The 18,536-nt window shown below is 46.3% G+C and overlaps 1 protein-coding gene across 4 annotated transcripts in view; it reads right to left on the bottom strand.

The window, feature by feature from the left end:
• STIMATE (STIM activating enhancer) overlaps window positions 1–16,711 on the bottom strand; it is a 52,375-nt gene extending 35,664 nt beyond the window's left edge. For all 4 annotated transcript variants that reach the window (XR_002310017.2, XR_002310016.2, XM_020874266.2 and 1 more), the window contains exon 1: window positions 16,414–16,711. Coding sequence is in view for 2 of the 4 variants with exons in the window: in XM_020874266.2 (XP_020729925.2) it covers window positions 16,414–16,573 (160 nt within the window). In the remaining 2 variants the exon portion in view is untranslated. The remainder of the gene's footprint in view (window positions 1–16,413) is intronic.
• Between the last annotated feature and the right edge of the window lie 1,825 nt (window positions 16,712–18,536).

Genomic DNA, 18,536 nt, shown 5'->3' with positions numbered 1-18,536 from the left:
CAACTACCTTCTAGGGGCAAGGGAAGAGCAGGTGGCTTGGGAGAGACTGAGTGCTCAGGGCAGCAATCAAAAATTCTATACAAAGACTCTATGGAACAAAGCTCTGTACTATATACAAGCTAGAACTTGAGCACTTCCTTTCACTTAGCATTGAGTTAACAGCCCCTTTTTAAAAGAGGGAGAAAAAAGAAAGATCCATCAACTGCCTCCTTACAAAAAAAGAGCTGAGAAATCTGAAAACATGTAGAAAGTCACCTGCACAGGATGAGCAGGCTCCATTTAAAAGATTAGCCCCTATTTGACTCCCACATGTAACTCAAAGGCTCATTATATAGCAAATTAGTCTGAAATTCATCCTGTATCAACAATCTGTGTGTAACGCAGAAGCTCCAATTTCCTACCAGTTAAAATGCAGGCAACCAGCAAACAGGCTGGCTTGCTAAAGGTGAGACAAACATAAGAATATGAGCAGATCTCGTTGTACAGATACTACGTTCTTTACAAACTGAAGGTATGTGGCAACCCTGTGTCAAACAAGTCTATCGGTGCCATTTTTCCAAGATTTCCTCACTTCATGTTTCTGCACCACATTTTGGTAATTCTATTGATATTTCATATTTAAAAATTATTATTATATTTATTACGGTGACTTGTGATCAGTGACCTTTGATTTCATTGTTGTACCTATTTTGGGGCACTACAAGCAGCACCCATATAAGATAGCAAACTAAATCCATAAATACAGTATGTTCTGATGACTCCACCTACCAGCCATTCTCCTCCCTCTCTCCCTATCCCAAGGTCACAAAGACTTTCTCTTATGTTTTTTTCTAGAAGTGCTATAGTTTTCACTTCTACAATACATCTAGATCTGTGATGTATTTCTACTCAGTTTTTGTATATGGTATCACAGCTTGTTTTTAAGCCATGTACCCTTTCTCTAGGGCTAGATAGGGCATGACTTTTTTGAGGTCTCTACTGAATGCCCCCAGGGTTCAACAACATCTCTCACTCTTAACTGGAAAGAAAAACCTCCTCCACATACCATTCAGGTATGACCTAAATCAAATCCCTTGTGACTATACAGAGGAAGTGAGAAATAGATTTAAGGGGCTAGATCTGATAGAGTGCCTGATGAACTATGGATGGAGGTTTGTGACACTGTACAGGAGACAGAAATCAAGACCATCCCCAAGAAAAAGAAATGCAAAAAAGCAAAATGGCTGTCTGAGAAGGCCTTACAAATAGCTGTGAAAAGAAGGGAAGTGAAAAGCAAAGGAGAAAAGGAAAGATGTACCCATTTCAATGCAGAGTTCCAAAGAATAGCAAGGAGAGATAAGAAAGCGTTCCTCAGTGACCAATGCAAATAAATAAGAGGAAAACAACAGTATGGGAAAGTCTAGAGATCTCTTCAAGAAAATTAGAGATACCAAGGGAACATTTCATGCAAAGATGGGCTTATAAAGGACAGAAATGGTAGGTATCTAACAGAAGCAGAAGATATTAAGAAGAGGTGGCAAGAATACACAGAACTGTACATGAAAAAGATCTTCACGACCCAGATAATCATGATGGTGTGATCACTCACCCAGAGCCAGACATCCTGGAATGTGAAGTCAAATGGGCCTTAAGAAGCATCACTATGAACAAAGCTAGTGGAGGTGATGGAATTCCAGTTGAGCTATTTCAAATCCTGAAAGATGACGCTATTAAAGTGCTGCACTCAATATGCCAGCACATTTGGAAAACTCAGCAGTGGCCACAGGACTGGAAAAGGTCGGTTTTCATTCCAATTCCAAAGAAAGGCAATCCCAAAGAATGCTCAAACTACTGCACAATTGTACTCATCTCACACGCTAGTAAAGTAATGCTGAAAATACTCCAGGCCAGGCTTCAGCAATACATGAACCGCGAACTTTCAGATGTTCAAGCTGGATTTAGAAAAGCCAGAGGAACCAGAGATCAAATTGCCAACATCTAATGGATCACTGAAAAAGCAAGAGAGTTCCAGAAAAACATCTATTTCTGCTTTATTGACTACGCCAAAGCCTTTGACTGTGTGGATCACAATAAACTGTGGAAAACTGTGAAAGAGATGGGAATACCAGATCACCTGACCTGCCTCGAGAAACCTGTATGCAGGTCAGGAAGCAACAGTTAGAACAGGACATGGAACAACAGACTGGTTCCAAAAAGGAAAAGGAGAACGTCAAGGCTGTATACTGTCACCTTGCTTATTATATGCAGAGTACGTCATGAGAAATGCTGGACTGGATGAAGCACAAGCTGGAATCAAGATTTCCGGGAGAAATATCAATAACCTCAGATATGCAGATGACACCACCCTTATGGCAGAAAGTGAAGAACTAAAGAGCCTCTTGATGAAAGTGAAAGAGGAGAGTGAAAATGTTGGCTTAAAGCTCAACATTCAGAAAACTAAGATCATGGCATCTGGTCCCATCACTTCATGGCAGATAGATGGGGAAACAGTGGAAACAGTGGCTGACTTTATTTTTCTGGGCTCCAAAATCACTGCAGATGGTGATTGAAGCCATGAAATTAAAAGACGCTTACTCCTTGGAAGGAAAGTTATGACCAACCTAGACAGCATATTAAAAAGCAGAGACATTACTTTGCTAACAAAGGTCCGTCTAGTCAAGGCTATGGTTTTTCCAGTGGTCATGTATGGATGTGAGAATTGGACTATAAAGAAAGCTGAGCACCAAAGAATTGATGCTTTTGAACTGTGGTGTTGGAGAAGACTCTCAAGAGTCCCTTGGACTGCAAGGAGATCCAACCAGTCCATCCTAAAGGAGATCAGTCTTGGGTGTTCACTGGAAGGATTGATGCTGAAGCTGAAACTCCAACTTTGGCCACCTGATGCGGAGAGCTGACTCATTTGAAAAGACCCTGATGCTGAGAAAGACTGAGGACAGGAGGAGAAGGGGATGACAGAGGATAAGATGGTTGGATGGCATTACCAACTCGATGGACATGGGTTTGGGTGGACTCCAGGAATTTGGTGATGGACAGGGAGGCCTGGTGTGCTACGGTTCGTGGGGTCACAAAGAGTTGGATATGACTGAGCAACTGAACTGAACTGTCTTAAATAGTCCAGCTCATAGTGTCCCAGCAGTTCCTTGCTCTGCCTTTGAATTTTCACCTGTGCACACACAGATTAACATCTATCAATAGAAGAGGACTTATGGAGACCTCTGAACAAATGTCTTGAGTTTTTCCTTTATGTAGCTCTTTTTTCTCCATATTGTCCCTGAAAATTCCAGCTGCTCTGGCTTCCTCAACTTTATTTTCTCAATTCAGCAAGGCTGCTGGGCTCTGTTTGGGTTGTTCCTCACTACTTCGAGACCTGGAAACTGCCTCCAAGAGAAAGCTGAGGGGGAGAACCAGAAAGTTCACTTCAGTATTTTCTTTTCCTCATGGCTCCTGAGCTACCGTTTCTGCAAGCAGTTGTTTTATATAGTATTTTGGTCTGTTTTCTGATTGCTTACCAAAAAATAGGACGAGTTCTATACTGGTGGTCCCCTCACTGGCAAAGCCTTTTCATCCACTTTTGCACAGCTCAAGTGTTAAATTTATCCACATAGGAAAGATTCCTCTGGCTTCAATGATATGCCCTCCTGGATTCCAATCTCAAGATGAAAAGCCTTTGGCTTTTTCCTGGTCCATCTATCATGCCTAGAAAAAAAATAACTGCAATGATGCTCTCAGGGAAAAACCAAGCCGATGAGGGACAATGAGAACCAAATGGTGTTGAAGAACTCCGCACACAGAAGACATGGGAAGCCCAGAGGCTGGAGGAGCAGTGTCCCTGTGCCACAAACTGCATGCGAACACTGTACACTCACAGTGGGAAGCCCCACCACTGGAGTAAGACCCACCAGGTCTGAATTCCAGTACACCACCTAGTGACTGCCTTATCGTTAGATAATTCACTAGTTTCTCCAGGTATAAAATAGGGTGTACATAAGTACCCACCTCATGTGGTTAATGTGAGAAGAAAATGAGTAAGGCATGTACTAGGGCTTGGCACATAATGAACAACCTATAAATGTGACTCAGTATTACCACCAGACCTCTAACTGGCCAAAGCACCTTCAGAGCCTGTGGCTCTTACCTCCCACCCAGGGGAGGCTTTACAAGAAAGACTGAAAATATACCCTATATTTACATGGTCTCAAAGTATCTCGCCACAGTTTACTTAATTTACAGGGGAAAATGTTACCTTCACAGTGGAGAGATCTGGAGGAACCACCTCACCCAAGGTGTCAGGTGTTGGCTTGTTCCAATGCTGGGATAAAGCAGCATCAGGTGCCAGAGGGTCTGATACACTGAGGAAGTCACAGCAATCCTTGGGGAATATTCCCTCCAAAAAACACATAACCTGGATGTAATCATGAGAAAACATCAGACAAACATAATCTAGGCCATTCTATAAAGTCACTGGCCTGTACTCCTCAAAAGTACCAAGGCTCAGAAGATAAAGAAAGGCTAAGGAATGATTCCAGACTAAAGAGATGTGACAACTGAATCCAAAGTATGACTCTGGACCAGAGAAAAATAGCTATAAAGACAGTATTCAGGCAATTTATAAAATCTGAATATGGACTGTGAATTGGTAATAGCATACTAATGTTACATTTCTCCAGCACTGACAAATTGTACCACAATTCTAAAAGAGAACATCTGTGTTTTTCTTAGAAAATGCATTCTGAACCATTCGGTGATTAGAGAAGAAAAAAATCTCAGTCTCCCCACCTCCTAGCTCTCTCTCTGACCAGATTCCCAGTAGGGAATAAGTTTCTACCTTGGCCTTGAGCACATGGCCAGGGCACCAGAACCTGCTTGGAAGCCAAGTCAGTCCAGCCCAGCTAGTGCCACACAGAGACCTAACATGTACAGTACAGACTTATGTCCTGCAACTTCAAAGGAGAGCAGTATGGCCTAAGGTCAGGGAGCACCTATTAGAAGATGCAGAGAATGTGGCAAGGTGGGAGGAAGGAGAAAAGCATTTAGGGGAAAGAGGACTGTGGGTAAGGGGAGGAGGCAGGACCGGGTCTGGCAGGTGTGGGGGCTGAGAGAAGAGCAGCAGGTGGCATCTCGCTGCAGCCCAGTGTTTGGTATCACGGCTGTGCTCCTTGGCCTGGACTACAGCGCAGACAGTGATGGCTGGAATGTCTGCAGCACAGGAAGAGCTCAGAAAACAAAGATAGGGAAACAGGTCCAGGAGCCTGGCTGTCCTTCAAGGTGTTACCTTAGTCCCAGGCAAAGGAGGACCCGCTGTATAACACCACTGGCAGCCATGGCCAGTGGGAGCAAGAATCCAGGAGTTCCTGGTATGGTTCAACGGTTCACCTGCTTTGAACAGGGTTAGACAGTGGCCCCTGGCCCCAGCTCTCCTCACCCTCACACCTCACATCACCACAGACCAAAATTCAACCTGAGCCATGTCCATGCTGGCCAGGCCTGAGAAGCTCCACTGCTGGGAGAACTATAAAACAGCTGCACGCAGGACACTGCTCCATCCGCAGCAGTGGCCCTTGAACTCAAGCAGGTCCTTAGCAAGACTACAGTGCTTGCTGGACATTTCCTCGGAGAGTCTGACCTATTTGGCGTATTAGCAAATTATTTACCTAAACACACGTTGAGAAAAACAAATCAGTATGTAATCTGCTAAGCCAACTGAGGGGCAATTGAACATTCCTGTTTACTCTAATTTCAGGTAACAGAATTGGAATTTTCTCTTGCTAGTAACTGATGAGATGTCTCACAGAGAATTCGGGGACAAAATTATAAAAGCAGGCCTCTTGCCAGAAAAAAACACATCCGTTTACATCTCCTTACACTGTGTCTTCAGGACACCAGCCAGAGGAGGCAGCAGAGCTGGAAATAGCAGATCTGCGGTCCTCAAGACTGCTACCTGGAAACCACAGAAGCAAAGGCACGGCAGGCAGGAGCAGCACAATTGTGCTGCAAGGCATTCAAGGGAGCAATGAGTGAGTCTCCACTCCATGCGTGACCTCGATGGAGCCACTTACACATACTTTAGGCCCAAACTTGCTACCCAGATAGAGAACCTGTGCTCATGCTCCGAGCCCGCCTGGGCCAAGACGCTCCCAGTGCGTGTGGGGTTGGCAAGAGGTGCACGTACGCTGCCAAGGCTCATCTCTTCCTGCAGGACTGCAGCCTGGCTTCTGTCATTTAATCCAAGTGTTGTGACCACCTCATCTATGTCATTTTCATGTTATTAAGCGAAAAACTCTTCTAAGAAAACAGAAAAGCCTGTGAAGAACATTGATGAGCTAAGAGGTTGGATAAGTCCATGGACTAGAATATAAGCTGGGACTGGGAGGTGGAGGGTAAAGCATTTTGAGGAAGGTGAACATGTAAAAAACACATGTGTCCCAACTGACTGTGCATACAACTTGGTCCATGAAAGAGAAAAATAGAGAAAAGGCATTAGAGTTCTTGACACCTATCACTTGTTGTTAATAGGAAAAGCCACAAACGCTCAACATCAAGTCTTTAAAAGCAATTTTAGAGCCAAGAAAACGCTAGTTGAGCAACCCAGCTACCTGAACAACCCTTCCTCCACCGAGGCCCTAAGTGACACCACATCTTGGGGGATGCTGAGCCTCGCCAGCTCCTGCCTCCTCCACCAGAAAAGCAGCTTGAGTGGAACCCGACTATACCAAGACACCCTTTAGAATGAAGAGGATGCTCTAAATCAAAGGAAACACAGGGGAGGCCATGTTGCATCGACGGGGCTACAGTAACTGGTGAGAAGCCTTTTCCTAATAGGCAAGCAGGTGATTTCAGGGGCTGGCAATCCCACTGCACTAGTGCAGAAGTTCCAGCATGTACTGAGGATGGAAACTCACAGGAGAGGTTCGTTAGCAAAGCCTAACATCACCACAGCCTGGGGCCCCACTCAGAGGGGCTAGAAGTTCCCAGGATTGGCCTACCCTCTGGGTCTCTGAGACCACACCTGACCGCTGTCCACAACTGAGCCTGAACCAAAAATCCAGGGGTGAAGCGTCTCCACTGTGTCTATCTGTGTGGAGTGCAGCGGACAGTCTACAGAAGCCAGTTACCAATAAGGAACTGTTTCCCTTATTAGGTGAAAGCAGTGTCTCCAGAGCCACACAGCCTGCCTCTACCACTCACAGGCTGTGTGACCTTGGGCAGGATACTTAACCTCCCGGTGACTCAGTTTCCTTACCTATGAGATGGAGGCAACATCAACACCCACCTCTCAAGATGACTGTGAGGACTAACTGGGTTGATTCACGATGCCTGGCACCGAGCAGGCCCAGCAGGTCTGCCCACATCATCATAACAGTTATGTCAGGAGGCACCGCCAATAGGACACGGGGTTGGGAGAAGGTCACTGGGTCCTGTTTCTTCTCCTACAGCCCCCAAAACACAAAGAGCAGACCTTCCCTGGGGAGACCCCATGAGATCTAAAAGGAATGTGATGAAACTGCTTTAAAGGTTCTCAAAGAAACAATCCAAAAGGAGCCTGAGGTGAATGTAGAACCTGACTTGCCACCCAATGATTTAATTCACCACCCTTTTAAAGTGTAAGCTGTAGAAAATAGGCCTGAAAATGGAAAAAAAGGCAGCTCTCTGGAACCCCTCCAAACACACTGCCTCTTTTTCTGGGAGCCTCTGCCCCCACTATCTCCAGCCCCCAGAACCGATGGTCATGTCCATGATCTCCTATCTGGACCTTGTTCTCACCATTCCCTCTGTATCCAGAGCCCCTCACATCTCCTTCACCTCCAGTGTTGGGACCAAGCAGGTCTTCCTCAGGGTCACTTCCCAAGGTCTCCTGGCAGAAGCTCTCATCCCTCAAGTCTGTTCAAACGTCAGCAGCCCTCTTCACACTACACTGGGATGACCTACCAGGGCTCCCACAGCCCACTCCAGCTGTGAGCCCCTCAGGGACAGGGGACTAGGTCTCAGCTCTTCTTTGTCAAGGCAGCACCCAACAACACCTGGCACCCAGGTCTTTATTTAACAGATCCATTCTACCAGGGCCCACAGAGAGTCTGCTGAGTAGTCCACAAACTGAACAAATGTAGTTCTTAACAGGGACAATCTCAACCCCACGGGTCAGTGGGGCGGCGGTGGGGGAGCTACTGGCATCCAGTGGATTGAGGCTGGAGATGCTGTTAAACATCCTACAATGCAGAGGCCAGCCCCCCAAACCAAGAATTACCTGGCACAAGATGTCAGTGGTGTCAAGTTGAAAAACCCTGGGTTAGATAGATAACTTCTGAGCAGTGGCATGAACTAAAACAGGTGTACAGACCACCTCTACATACACACGAAGAAAAGGATAACTCTTAAGGGTCATCCCCAACTCTTACGATTTCTAACTAGTCTCCCTATAGTCATACAGCACCAGGAAAACAAATTCTGTGAAAACCTGAGGTTACGTGAAATCACCAACGGCCCTGGAAATCCCTACTCACCAGTCACAGAATGGACTCATGTACGCCTCCCCTGGGGCCCCAGGAGGCTGTGCCTCAGACGCTAGACCCTGGTCCCAGGGTGGGCTCATCATCCCAGCACAGCGAGGAAAACCCTTCACAAAGGCCCAGGCCAGAAAAGCAAACCTAAGATGTAACTCAAACATATATGAAAGGACTGGTAGGTCATTTCAAATTTACATGCTTAATGTTATCAACAGCCACAAAACCGTCTGAAGTTCCATATAATACTCTGGACATTAAGAAGAATTATTAAGAAAGAAACTCGGAATTATCCCAACAGGAAAAAAGAATGAGGTGAAGTAGACAGGGAAAGAGAGTAATCAAAAGCGTGCCTGTGTAAAGAGGGCAGGGGAAGTGGCTGAGAACTACTGGGGCCTGAGGGACCTGGCTCACATCTCAGCTCTGCACCTATGGACAGGGGCCCAGTGCTACACACTTCATCTGCTCACTCTCCTTGGTTGCAAAGGAAAAACAACCAAGGTTCCCGTGCAGCAAATCAACAGCTGAGCACAAAAGACAGCACACTAGGGACTCAGCAAAGAACCAACTGCAGAAATGCAGGCTCCAGCAGCCAGCGCCACCACCTGCTACCACAAGACCTGGGCGATGAAGTCAGGAACTCTGACCTAATCACCTGTAAATGGGCTGCCCCAGTCCACCCATTGCCCACTCACAGCCCACGTGAGACTCTGCAGGCAAAAACTCAAGAAAAGAAGGAAGGAGATTATTACTTGTACCAAAGCTACCCAGTCTGGATGCACACTAACTTGGAATAAGCAATCACTGTGCTGGCTGGGTTACAATTTTTTACTACTGGTTCGTTCAGGTTTTACTACTAAAAGTTTGTTCAGGTTTTTCTGTATGCTCTTACAGGAAAACCTGAATGAACTTTTTGGCTAACCTGACTTCACACCATTTAAAAGAGTGCTAAAGGTAAAGATGTTGAGTAAACAAGACAGAAAGGAAATTATTTAACCTAATTCAGAAAACAAGTTACTTCAGCACTTGTGAGATGTTCTTAACTGAACTCTGAATGAGAACACTGTAATAACAATGAGGATTATGACACCCTGTCCCACTATGAAGGGCCCAACAGTGCCTGACACTGATCCAGTGTCCTTACACACACTCATTCTAATCCCCACAGTCCCAGAAAAATCACCCATCCCATCTTGCTGGGGAAGAAACCAAAGCTTCGAGATATATGTGGGCTGCTCAAGGGCAGTGAAAATGAGTCACTCAGTCATGTCCAACTCTTTGCAACCCGGGCCAGAATACTCGAGTGGGTAGCCTTTCCCTTTTCCGGGGATCTTCCCAACTCAGGGATCGAACCCAGGTCTCCTGCATTGCAGGCAGATTCTTTACCAACTGAGCTATCAGGGAAGCCCATAAAGACAGACTAAAAGAAGAGAATCCTGCAGAGAGGTGAATCCAAGGATCAAACCCAGGTCTCCCTCAATGCAGGCGGATTCTTTACCAGCTGAGCCACAAGGTTCCCTGATAGCTCAGTTGGTAAAGACTCCACCTGCAATGTGGGAGACCCCAGTTTGATTCCTGGGTTGGGAAAGACCGCTGCAGAAGGGATAGGCTACCCACTCCAGTATTCTTAGGCTTCCCCTGTGGCTCAGCTGGTAAAGAATCCACCTGCAACGTCGGAGATCTGGGTTCAATCCCTGGTTTGGGAAGATCCCCTGGACAAGGGAAAGGCTACCCACTCCAGTATCCTGGCCTGGAGAATTCCATGGAATGTATAGTCCATGGGGTCGCAAAGAGTCGGACAAGACTAAGCCACTTTCACTTTTTCACTTCAAGGGCAATATGTGGCAGAGGCAGGCATGAAAGCCAGGTCAGATGGATTCCAGAGCCAGGGATCCTGCTATTTTTAACCATTTGTAAAATTTCTTCAACAGGAGACTTCATGGAAGTACTAAATGCAAAGGATTTTAAACAGCTCATTAAAGCAGTAGAAGCCTGATAATCCCCTATAGGACAACATGAAAAACAGAGGTATTTAAAAGGCTAAAAAGATCCATTTCATTAAAACTCAGATTATCCCCTAATTCAGACAACTCCCTTTGGCCCTGAATTTACTCCAAATTGGTGAAGTTTCATTATAAATAAAGGAATAGGGCTTCCCTGGTGGCTCAATGGTAAAGAATCTGCCTGTCAAGGCAGGGGACACGGGCTGGATCCCAGGTCTGGGAAGATCATACATACCTCGGAGCAACTAAGCTGGTGTGCCACAACTACTGAGCCTGTGCTCCAGAGTCTGGGAGCTGAAACTATTGAGCCCATGTGTCACAATGACTGAGGCCCATGCTCCCTAGAGCCCAGGCTCTGCAACAAGAGAAGCCACGGCAATGAGAAGCCTAAGCACCACAACTAGAATAACCCCTGCTTCCTGCAACCACAGAAAAGCCCACACAGCAATGCAGACCCAGCACGGCCAAAAATAAATAAATAAATTTTAAAAAGGAGTAGATCACCATTATTGATAAATGCTACCAGATGAATCAGCAATTTAGAAAACCAAAAACTTCCTAAAAATAATGACCCGCCCCTCAAAAGAACCCCTCATCTTCCTCCATGCTAATGTTGGCCACATGTCTTTCCCCCTTGGATACAATACCAGCCTGTGACAGAATGCTCTTCCTGTGCCTTGGCTGGCACTCCAGGTGTGGGGGAGGGGGGACAGAGAGCGACGTCATCTAGAGCATGTTGGGTGACAGGCCCAGAGATGGCACCTTCACACATGAGCTCCAGCTCCATTCCAGCCATCACTGAATTTCATTATTTTACCAGAAGTGAAGTGACCAGGGAACAGGATATTCACAAGATCTCTAAGAGTTACCATCAGAGAGATAATATACTAACTGCAAAGGGGACAATGTACCCTACAAAGGAGGAAGCTAGACACACGCCCTCTACGCCCAGTAACTGACCTTGTCACTAACCATGGGACTGCCTGATGTCATGTGTTGCCTGGTGCCATGTAACATGAAGCACACAGCACTGCTCACACAGTGTTCTTGCTATAAAGAAAAGTCATCGCAATCTAATGGCTCCATCACACCAAACTCAGGAAACACAGGGGTCCAGGAAACCACCCAAACACCTCAATGAGGTAACACCCAGACAACTCCAGAAGATGAGGCGCCATACACAACAACTGGCCAGGACTCTTCCAAAGGCAATGTCAGTAAACAACAACGGAAAACTCTGTGTGTGTGTGCGCACGCATGCACGTGTAGGGGAGATTCTTTCAGCCTAAAAGTGACTTAAAATCATAACCAGGGACTTCACTGGTGGTCAAGTGGTTAAGAATCCACCTTGCAATGCAAGGGACATGGGTTCAATTCCTGGTAAGGGAACTAAGATTCTACATGCCTTGGAGCAACTAAGCCGACAGCCAAATAAATGAATATGAAAAAAAAAAAAAAACCCAAAACATAGCCAGATGAAATGTGTGGATCTTGACCAGATCAGAGTTTTTGCAAAATCCCAGCTATAAGAGACCTGTGACAATGGAGGAATTTTGTGTGTTTGTGTGAATACAGACTGGATATTAGATGATCTTGCAGGGTTATAAATTTTCATAGGTGTGATCATGAAACTGTGGTTATGAAGGCAACTGTCCTTATTTTTAGGAGACTCAGCTGAAGTTTTTAGGGATAAAGTGTGATGCTGGCTGCAAGTTATCTTTAAATGTATCACCCCCTTCTCCCCAAAAACGTATAAAGAGATAAAGTAAATGTGGCAAAAGGTGAACAATTTCTGAATCTAGGTGGGGGGCAGATATGCATTCACTGTATTATTGTCTTTTCTGTATATCTGACATTTTTGAAGATAAATATTGGAAAGGGGTGGGGAGGTGTGATCCCAGGAAAGGCTGTCCCAACATGCATACATCTATACAAAACACTCAGGGGGGCCAGCTCACTGCTTGACAAAACAGCAGGGACTCTTATGTGAGATTAAGATTCAAAGCTGGGTAGACTAGTCTGTGATGTTACTTTGGACCTCAGGAAAAAAGCTACCATTTCTCAACGCGAGCAGTGTCCTCATAAAACACTGACACCTTCTCCTAACTGGCTAGTGCCCAAATCTGTCACATGAAAATAAGAAGGTAGGTTTATCCAAACTCTATAAATGCTTTTGTTAAAAGGGCAATCCTGTCTACACTTCAGCCAGGATTCTGATGGTGCACAGTGAAGGAGGCTTGAGTGTGCTTTGCATTTACAGGTCCTGAGGGTAAATAACCATAGCGCCAACATACACATTGGTCAATAACGACCTTCGGCTGATGGCTGGGCCACTCGCTTAGGCTGGAACACACAAGGCAGCCCCAAAACTGCTCAGCTCTGCTCTGCTGTGGCTTAATTAAATCACAGACCACAGATAAAGTCACCATAACAAGAGGAACTGCTTGGCAGGTAGAGTATGGCAAAGGTCCCTCGTTTAAAGCAATTCCTTCTACTTCTACACCCAATGCATTTCAGAAACACTTCAGAAAACCCAGAGGGGGAAGGCCCTTTAAAAGCTTGTCTCTGAGTTGGCTGGGCTTTCCTTGCACACAGAAGGTACCTTAGCTGAAGCCTCTGGAAAGTTCACCACCTGAACAAGGGGATGCTGACGCTGGCACACGCATATGGATGGTGGCGTGTATGTTTATGTAGCTTAAAGAATCAGCTATACATATCAACTATCACATCAACTCCCAACTGTCTGGCCTGAGACGTCTGAAAAGCCCTACACAGGGAGCCAAGCATCAGGATGAGAAATCCCCATGAGAATCAAAATCCTCTCTTGAGATATAAGAGGGTGTTCTTTCAGGTAAAAAACACAGCAAGCTGTAAATGGAGAAAAAAAAAGTGATGTGGGGGATGGAAAAACAAACACAGAAACAGTGGTCTGAGGGTTCACTGAAGTCAGGATGTGAAGGGATTGAAAATGTTGCAGCAAGGCAACTAGAGACTGAAAAGGAGAGAAAAAGTAGCAAACATATACAGTTTGCTGTATATGATTCGTTGCAAGACTTACAAAGGCCAGGCAACCATACTGTATATGGCCTGTCTAGTAGAAAAATGGGTCCATCCTATAGAACACAGCTGGTCCAACAGGAAAACAGAATAGCGCCAGCCCTCAAAACTGGGAAGTTGTCAGAAGTGTCTGAGTTCACCACACAGGAGGAAAGCACTGGAAGGAAAACGACTGGAATCCAAAGAGGACAGGGGCTGTCAGTTTTACTGCTCAAGAGAGACGACTGGTATTAAAAATTTGCTTGGGGACTTCCTGGGTGGTCCAGTGGTTGGAACTCCGCCCTTCCACTGCAGAGGGCACAGGGTTCATCCCTGTTCAGGTAACTAGGATCCCACATGTTGAATGGTGCCCTCCTCCCTCCAAAAAAGAGAGATGAAATATGCTTAAGAAACTAAGAATGAAATTGATAAAGAATGAAGTGGCGTCATCTCAACAAACCCAGACCTCCCTCAAAGGGTTACAAGATGAGCAGTCTTGCTGTGGGAGCCTGGCACTCCTGACAGCAGCTGTGCCAGATTGAGGAACAGGTCCTGTGACCAGGAAGACAGACAAACCCAAGCAGGAGAACTTCCTTGAGACCAACTTTTTCCCCTTCCTTTTCCCCAGCAAAGTTCATTTCAAAAGGTAAAGCAGCTTCTAAATGACTTCTCCTCTTCCCAGCTCTGCAAAATGGAAAAGCCCTACAGTTCTACTTCATTAGAACCAACAAGTTTAAGAGAGAAGAAAAGTACTTCTCTGGACTGGTCCTGGCCAGTGGGACTCTCCTTGGCCTGCTGTCTGTTTCTCAGTGGGGGGAAAAAGGCTCAATTCATGACCATGCCTGTGACCAGGGCAGTCATATCTCGAGCCTTTTCAACTCTTCTCCCCATCACCCCTACTTATCATTGTCCCAAGACCTACTACCCATTGCCACAAAGTTCCTCCATGTCTAGCTTACACTGAGCAAAAGAAAACCCTACTTCTAGTCCTGCCTTTGCATTCAGAATATACCAACCACAGTGAGATTTGCACTTGTGCTCACACTGAATATTAAGTACAGAAGTGTTTGTGTCCCTGAAGACTCAAAGGGCCAGCACTGTCACTCTGAAATTTCAACCTGGCACACTTCTCAGCTGTGAGCAACTGTGCCCTGTCATAATCACATTTCCCTCTCTGAATCACAAGTATCAAACCCCAGGGAATAAGTGGGGCCATCAGTATCAATCAAACCCGTGAAAACAGCCAAGGCTATGCTAAGAAATCTTAGGTTAGGGAACAAACCTAAGCCTGGAGTTCCTTTAGACAGAAAAGAAGTCCAGCTGGAGGAGAGACGTGGTGAGAGGAGAGCAGACCCACACACAAAGTCTCGAACACACACACATACAGTTCATGCACTCAAGTCAGCAGCTGATTTTGGCCAAGTCGTCACATATTATTGCTGTGGGAACAAGTGGGTATTTGTTCAGCAGGGAAAATATAGCAAGGCAACTAGAGATGGAAAAGGAGAGAAAATGTAGCAAACATATACAGTCCAGGACTTCCTGCTAGACTTATGAAGGTCAGGCGACCAGAAAAAAGTAGTGTCCAAGAACAGCCTCTTCAGGGTTACTTAACGCCTGGAAGAATTCACCCAAATTAGGAAGGCCTGCATCATAAACAAGCAAAGCTGCAACTCCAGCAACTGGACTCTATAAGACACACACGGCTGCAGGCTCCTTCCCAGATGCCAAGGAGCACAGTTTTTTCAGGAACTTCCCATTCTGCCCACGTTGAGTACAGTGGGGAAGTTTTGAGAAGTCATTTTGGAATTAATACCTCTGTAAAAAATAGTTATAACCCTTCCCTTCCCTGAAATGCAATCACAGGGGAACCAGGCCTCCTATCACTTTAATAAAAGGAAGGACGTGCACTAAGGAAACATAAGCCGTCACCAGTGGTACACAGGACAACAAGCTGGAACTTCTGGTTTTCCAGAGGGCCTATTTGGGGCTTTCTTTCTCATCATGAAATGCTCCAGGAAGGGCCCCTGATGACTTAGCGCAGAAATTCTAAGACCTCCTCAGACCCTCTGAGTCTGCTTCTCTATTAAGTTTCTAAAGTTGCCCAAGTCTCACAGAAAGGAAGACTACTTGAAACATAAATAAAAGTGGGCTGGGAAAGGGAACAGCCAGGGGAGACTTGAGATGCAACTTGATTAGGAAAGCTTGGGACAGAGAGGTGAGCCCGTTCAGGCAAAGAGAAAAAAAGGAGATGCGGGGAAGAAGGCAGTCTGGGTGGGTCCTGCTCCAACCAAAACGGAAAATTAGGCTCAGGGAGAAGGGGAGAGGGGGCAGGCAGTACCGGGAAACGGAACGCAAGACCTAACAAGTCAGGTATTGCAAGGTGACAGGATAGGATTTATATGCAAACGGGAGATAGTAAATCCTGACGTAAAGGTGAAGAAAAAACAAAAAACTCAGTATCAGACTGGGGAATGCGGATTCAAAGTGTGAAGAGGAGGCTAAGAAGAGAAGAGGGGGCTGAAAGGAATATGCCACCTGCGGGTCCTGGCCGTAGGCTGTCAAGAGAGGTAGCTTTAATTCGCGATGATACGGTTGCAGGGGGACATCTCAGAAGAGAAGCGTGCGTGGTGTGAAGAGAGGAGCAGGAGTGACTCCTGACTAGAGGCTGACGCGATAAGGTGAGGAACTCAGGACCCTGGGTCTGGGGTCAGAGCTCCCCGTTGTCTGGGAATGCCCAGCCTGGGCTCGCGCGAGTCAGGAACCTTCGTCAAAGGGCCCAAGGCCTGAACTCCTCAGACAGGAGGTTCCCTGAGGCCGGTGGGCCAGAAGCTTGAGGCGCAAGGCCTCAGGAGGGGCGGGGGTCCCGGACTCACGCATCAACGTGCTGAAGGCCACGACGCCGAGCAGCCCCTGCAGGAAGATGCCGAAACTGTGCATGAGCGCGCCGCTCTCGCAGCGGCCCGCTCCGGACGCGACTGTGGAGGACGGCCCTCCTGGCAGTGAGTGGCTCGAGTTCCCGGCAGGGCCCTGCATAGCGGGCCTGGCGAGGGGCGCTGGGCGCCGCCGCCCGCCCGCCCGCCGGGCCTCCCAACCTGCTGGGGCCGCGCCACCGAGCCCAGAACCCGAAGTCCGAGCCGGGAGCCGGTACCTCAGCCCCGCGGCCGACTCAGCGCCGCGCGTAACGCGACGTCTGAGACCGCAGCTCCTAATTGGCCAGACCCGGCGTGGAGGCGGGCCTTGGCCGCTCCCGCTCTCCCTCTCGAAGGGCGGGGCTCCGGTCGGCAAGGGGGCGGTGTCCTGGATCCCCACCACAGGTAGGACAGACCAGGTGAGGCGGGCTGCTCAAACCGGATAGAGAGTCCCGCCCTGGACCCCGAGCTCCTGGTCCTGAGGGCAGGAACAGGGAAGATCTGTCTAAAATCTTTTTTTCCCTCCAAGATAAACCCCTCGCCCCTGAAGAATTTGTGAAAAAATAGTTCTGAATTCCTCCCTCAGATTCCGATTCAGTTGTTCTCAGAGGGAGCCAATAATCTGTATTTCGGCAAGCAGCCTGGATTATTCTGAGGCAGGTCGTTGAGGAAAATTGATCATATTCCTTTCAAGACAGACGTTCGGTGTCCTACCTTCCTTGTTAGTACCAATATATTGGCCAAAAGTTAATCTTTTAAGATTTGGGGGAGGGGGTGGACTGTTTTTAAAGTCTTTATTTCATGTTTTACAATATTGCTTCTGTTTTATGTTTTGGGCCAGGAGGCATGTGGTATCTTAGCTCCCCGACCAAGGATGGAACCTGCACCCCCTACATTGGAAGGTGAAGTGTTAACCACTGCAAAGCCAGGGAAGTCCCCAAGAGGCATAGCTTAAATTCATCAGTCAGGCCCCAATCCACCTTTCCCCCCATAAACGTAATTTACATCGTCACTTTCAATCCAACTGCCTTCATTTAGAAATATATGGGGTATATACTGTAAACATGTGAATATATCCCCATCTTGTTAATTTTGAACGTGATTCATAAAAGAAAACCAGGTTGCTGGTATTTTCAGTCTCCCGAGCCTCCCTCCACATAAACACATTTATTCCCCTTCAACTCTGACTCCTTGGAACTTGCTCTCTCCCTCATCTAGGACCTCTAATCCCCATTCTGTCATGTACCCTCTCAGTTGCCTCTCGCTTTTCTCCAAACATCTCTTGGTGCTCTCGGGTCCCTGACCAGGATTGCATCCACTTAATGCCAAGGTACACAGTATTATTCCAGTAGACATTGGGGTACATTTGTTGAACAATAAAAATCAAATCTAGGGAAATTTTTCCTTAAGATAGCCATCAAGAAATTTCAATTAAAAAAAATCCAATTACATAAAATGGTAAATGCTATGCAAAAGCTTTCTTGGTTAATAGGAATACTAACTTGATTATCTGAGGAACACAAATGCTAATTGGTTCCTTAGAGGCAATTCCCCAGCCCTTTTCTTAAAAAATGTGCTTCCACACCTCTGTGCCTATACATAGCATTCTAGCTGCATGGAATACAGTTTCCTTTTCCCTGCATCATGAACTGCTACCCATGCTTCATGCATCCAGATTACTTTGTGTGTGCTGGCTGCTCCACTGGAACTTTTCAGACTGCTAAATTTTTAGCAGTCTAAACTTCTAGGCGGCTGTACACACCTCTCCCAGCTAAGTGTGAGCCTCCTGAGAGCAGGAACTAATTTTTATTCACACTTTTGAATCCAACATAGTCCTGGCACAGAGAGCATGCAACAAAATGCTTTTTAAATTAAACTGATTTTTAATTTATAAAATTTAAAACTCTCCACAAGTATTGACCATGGGAAAATACAGAAAATCAGATTAAGAAAATAAACAGGTAAGGAAAAATTGCATTACCGTTGTCTTAAGTCTAAGAAGGTCCCTTATGGGTATGCTCAACAGTTACAGTTCATGTTTAGAGAGAACCAAACAGTAGGATGTGTAAAGCAGAAGAGACTGTAGT

The sequence above is a fragment of the Odocoileus virginianus genome, chromosome 26 (genome assembly GCF_023699985.2).
Source record: "Odocoileus virginianus isolate 20LAN1187 ecotype Illinois chromosome 26, Ovbor_1.2, whole genome shotgun sequence".
NCBI classification, from domain to species: Eukaryota; Metazoa; Chordata; class Mammalia; order Artiodactyla; family Cervidae; genus Odocoileus; species Odocoileus virginianus.
This window is presented reverse-complemented; position numbering and strand designations above follow the sequence as displayed.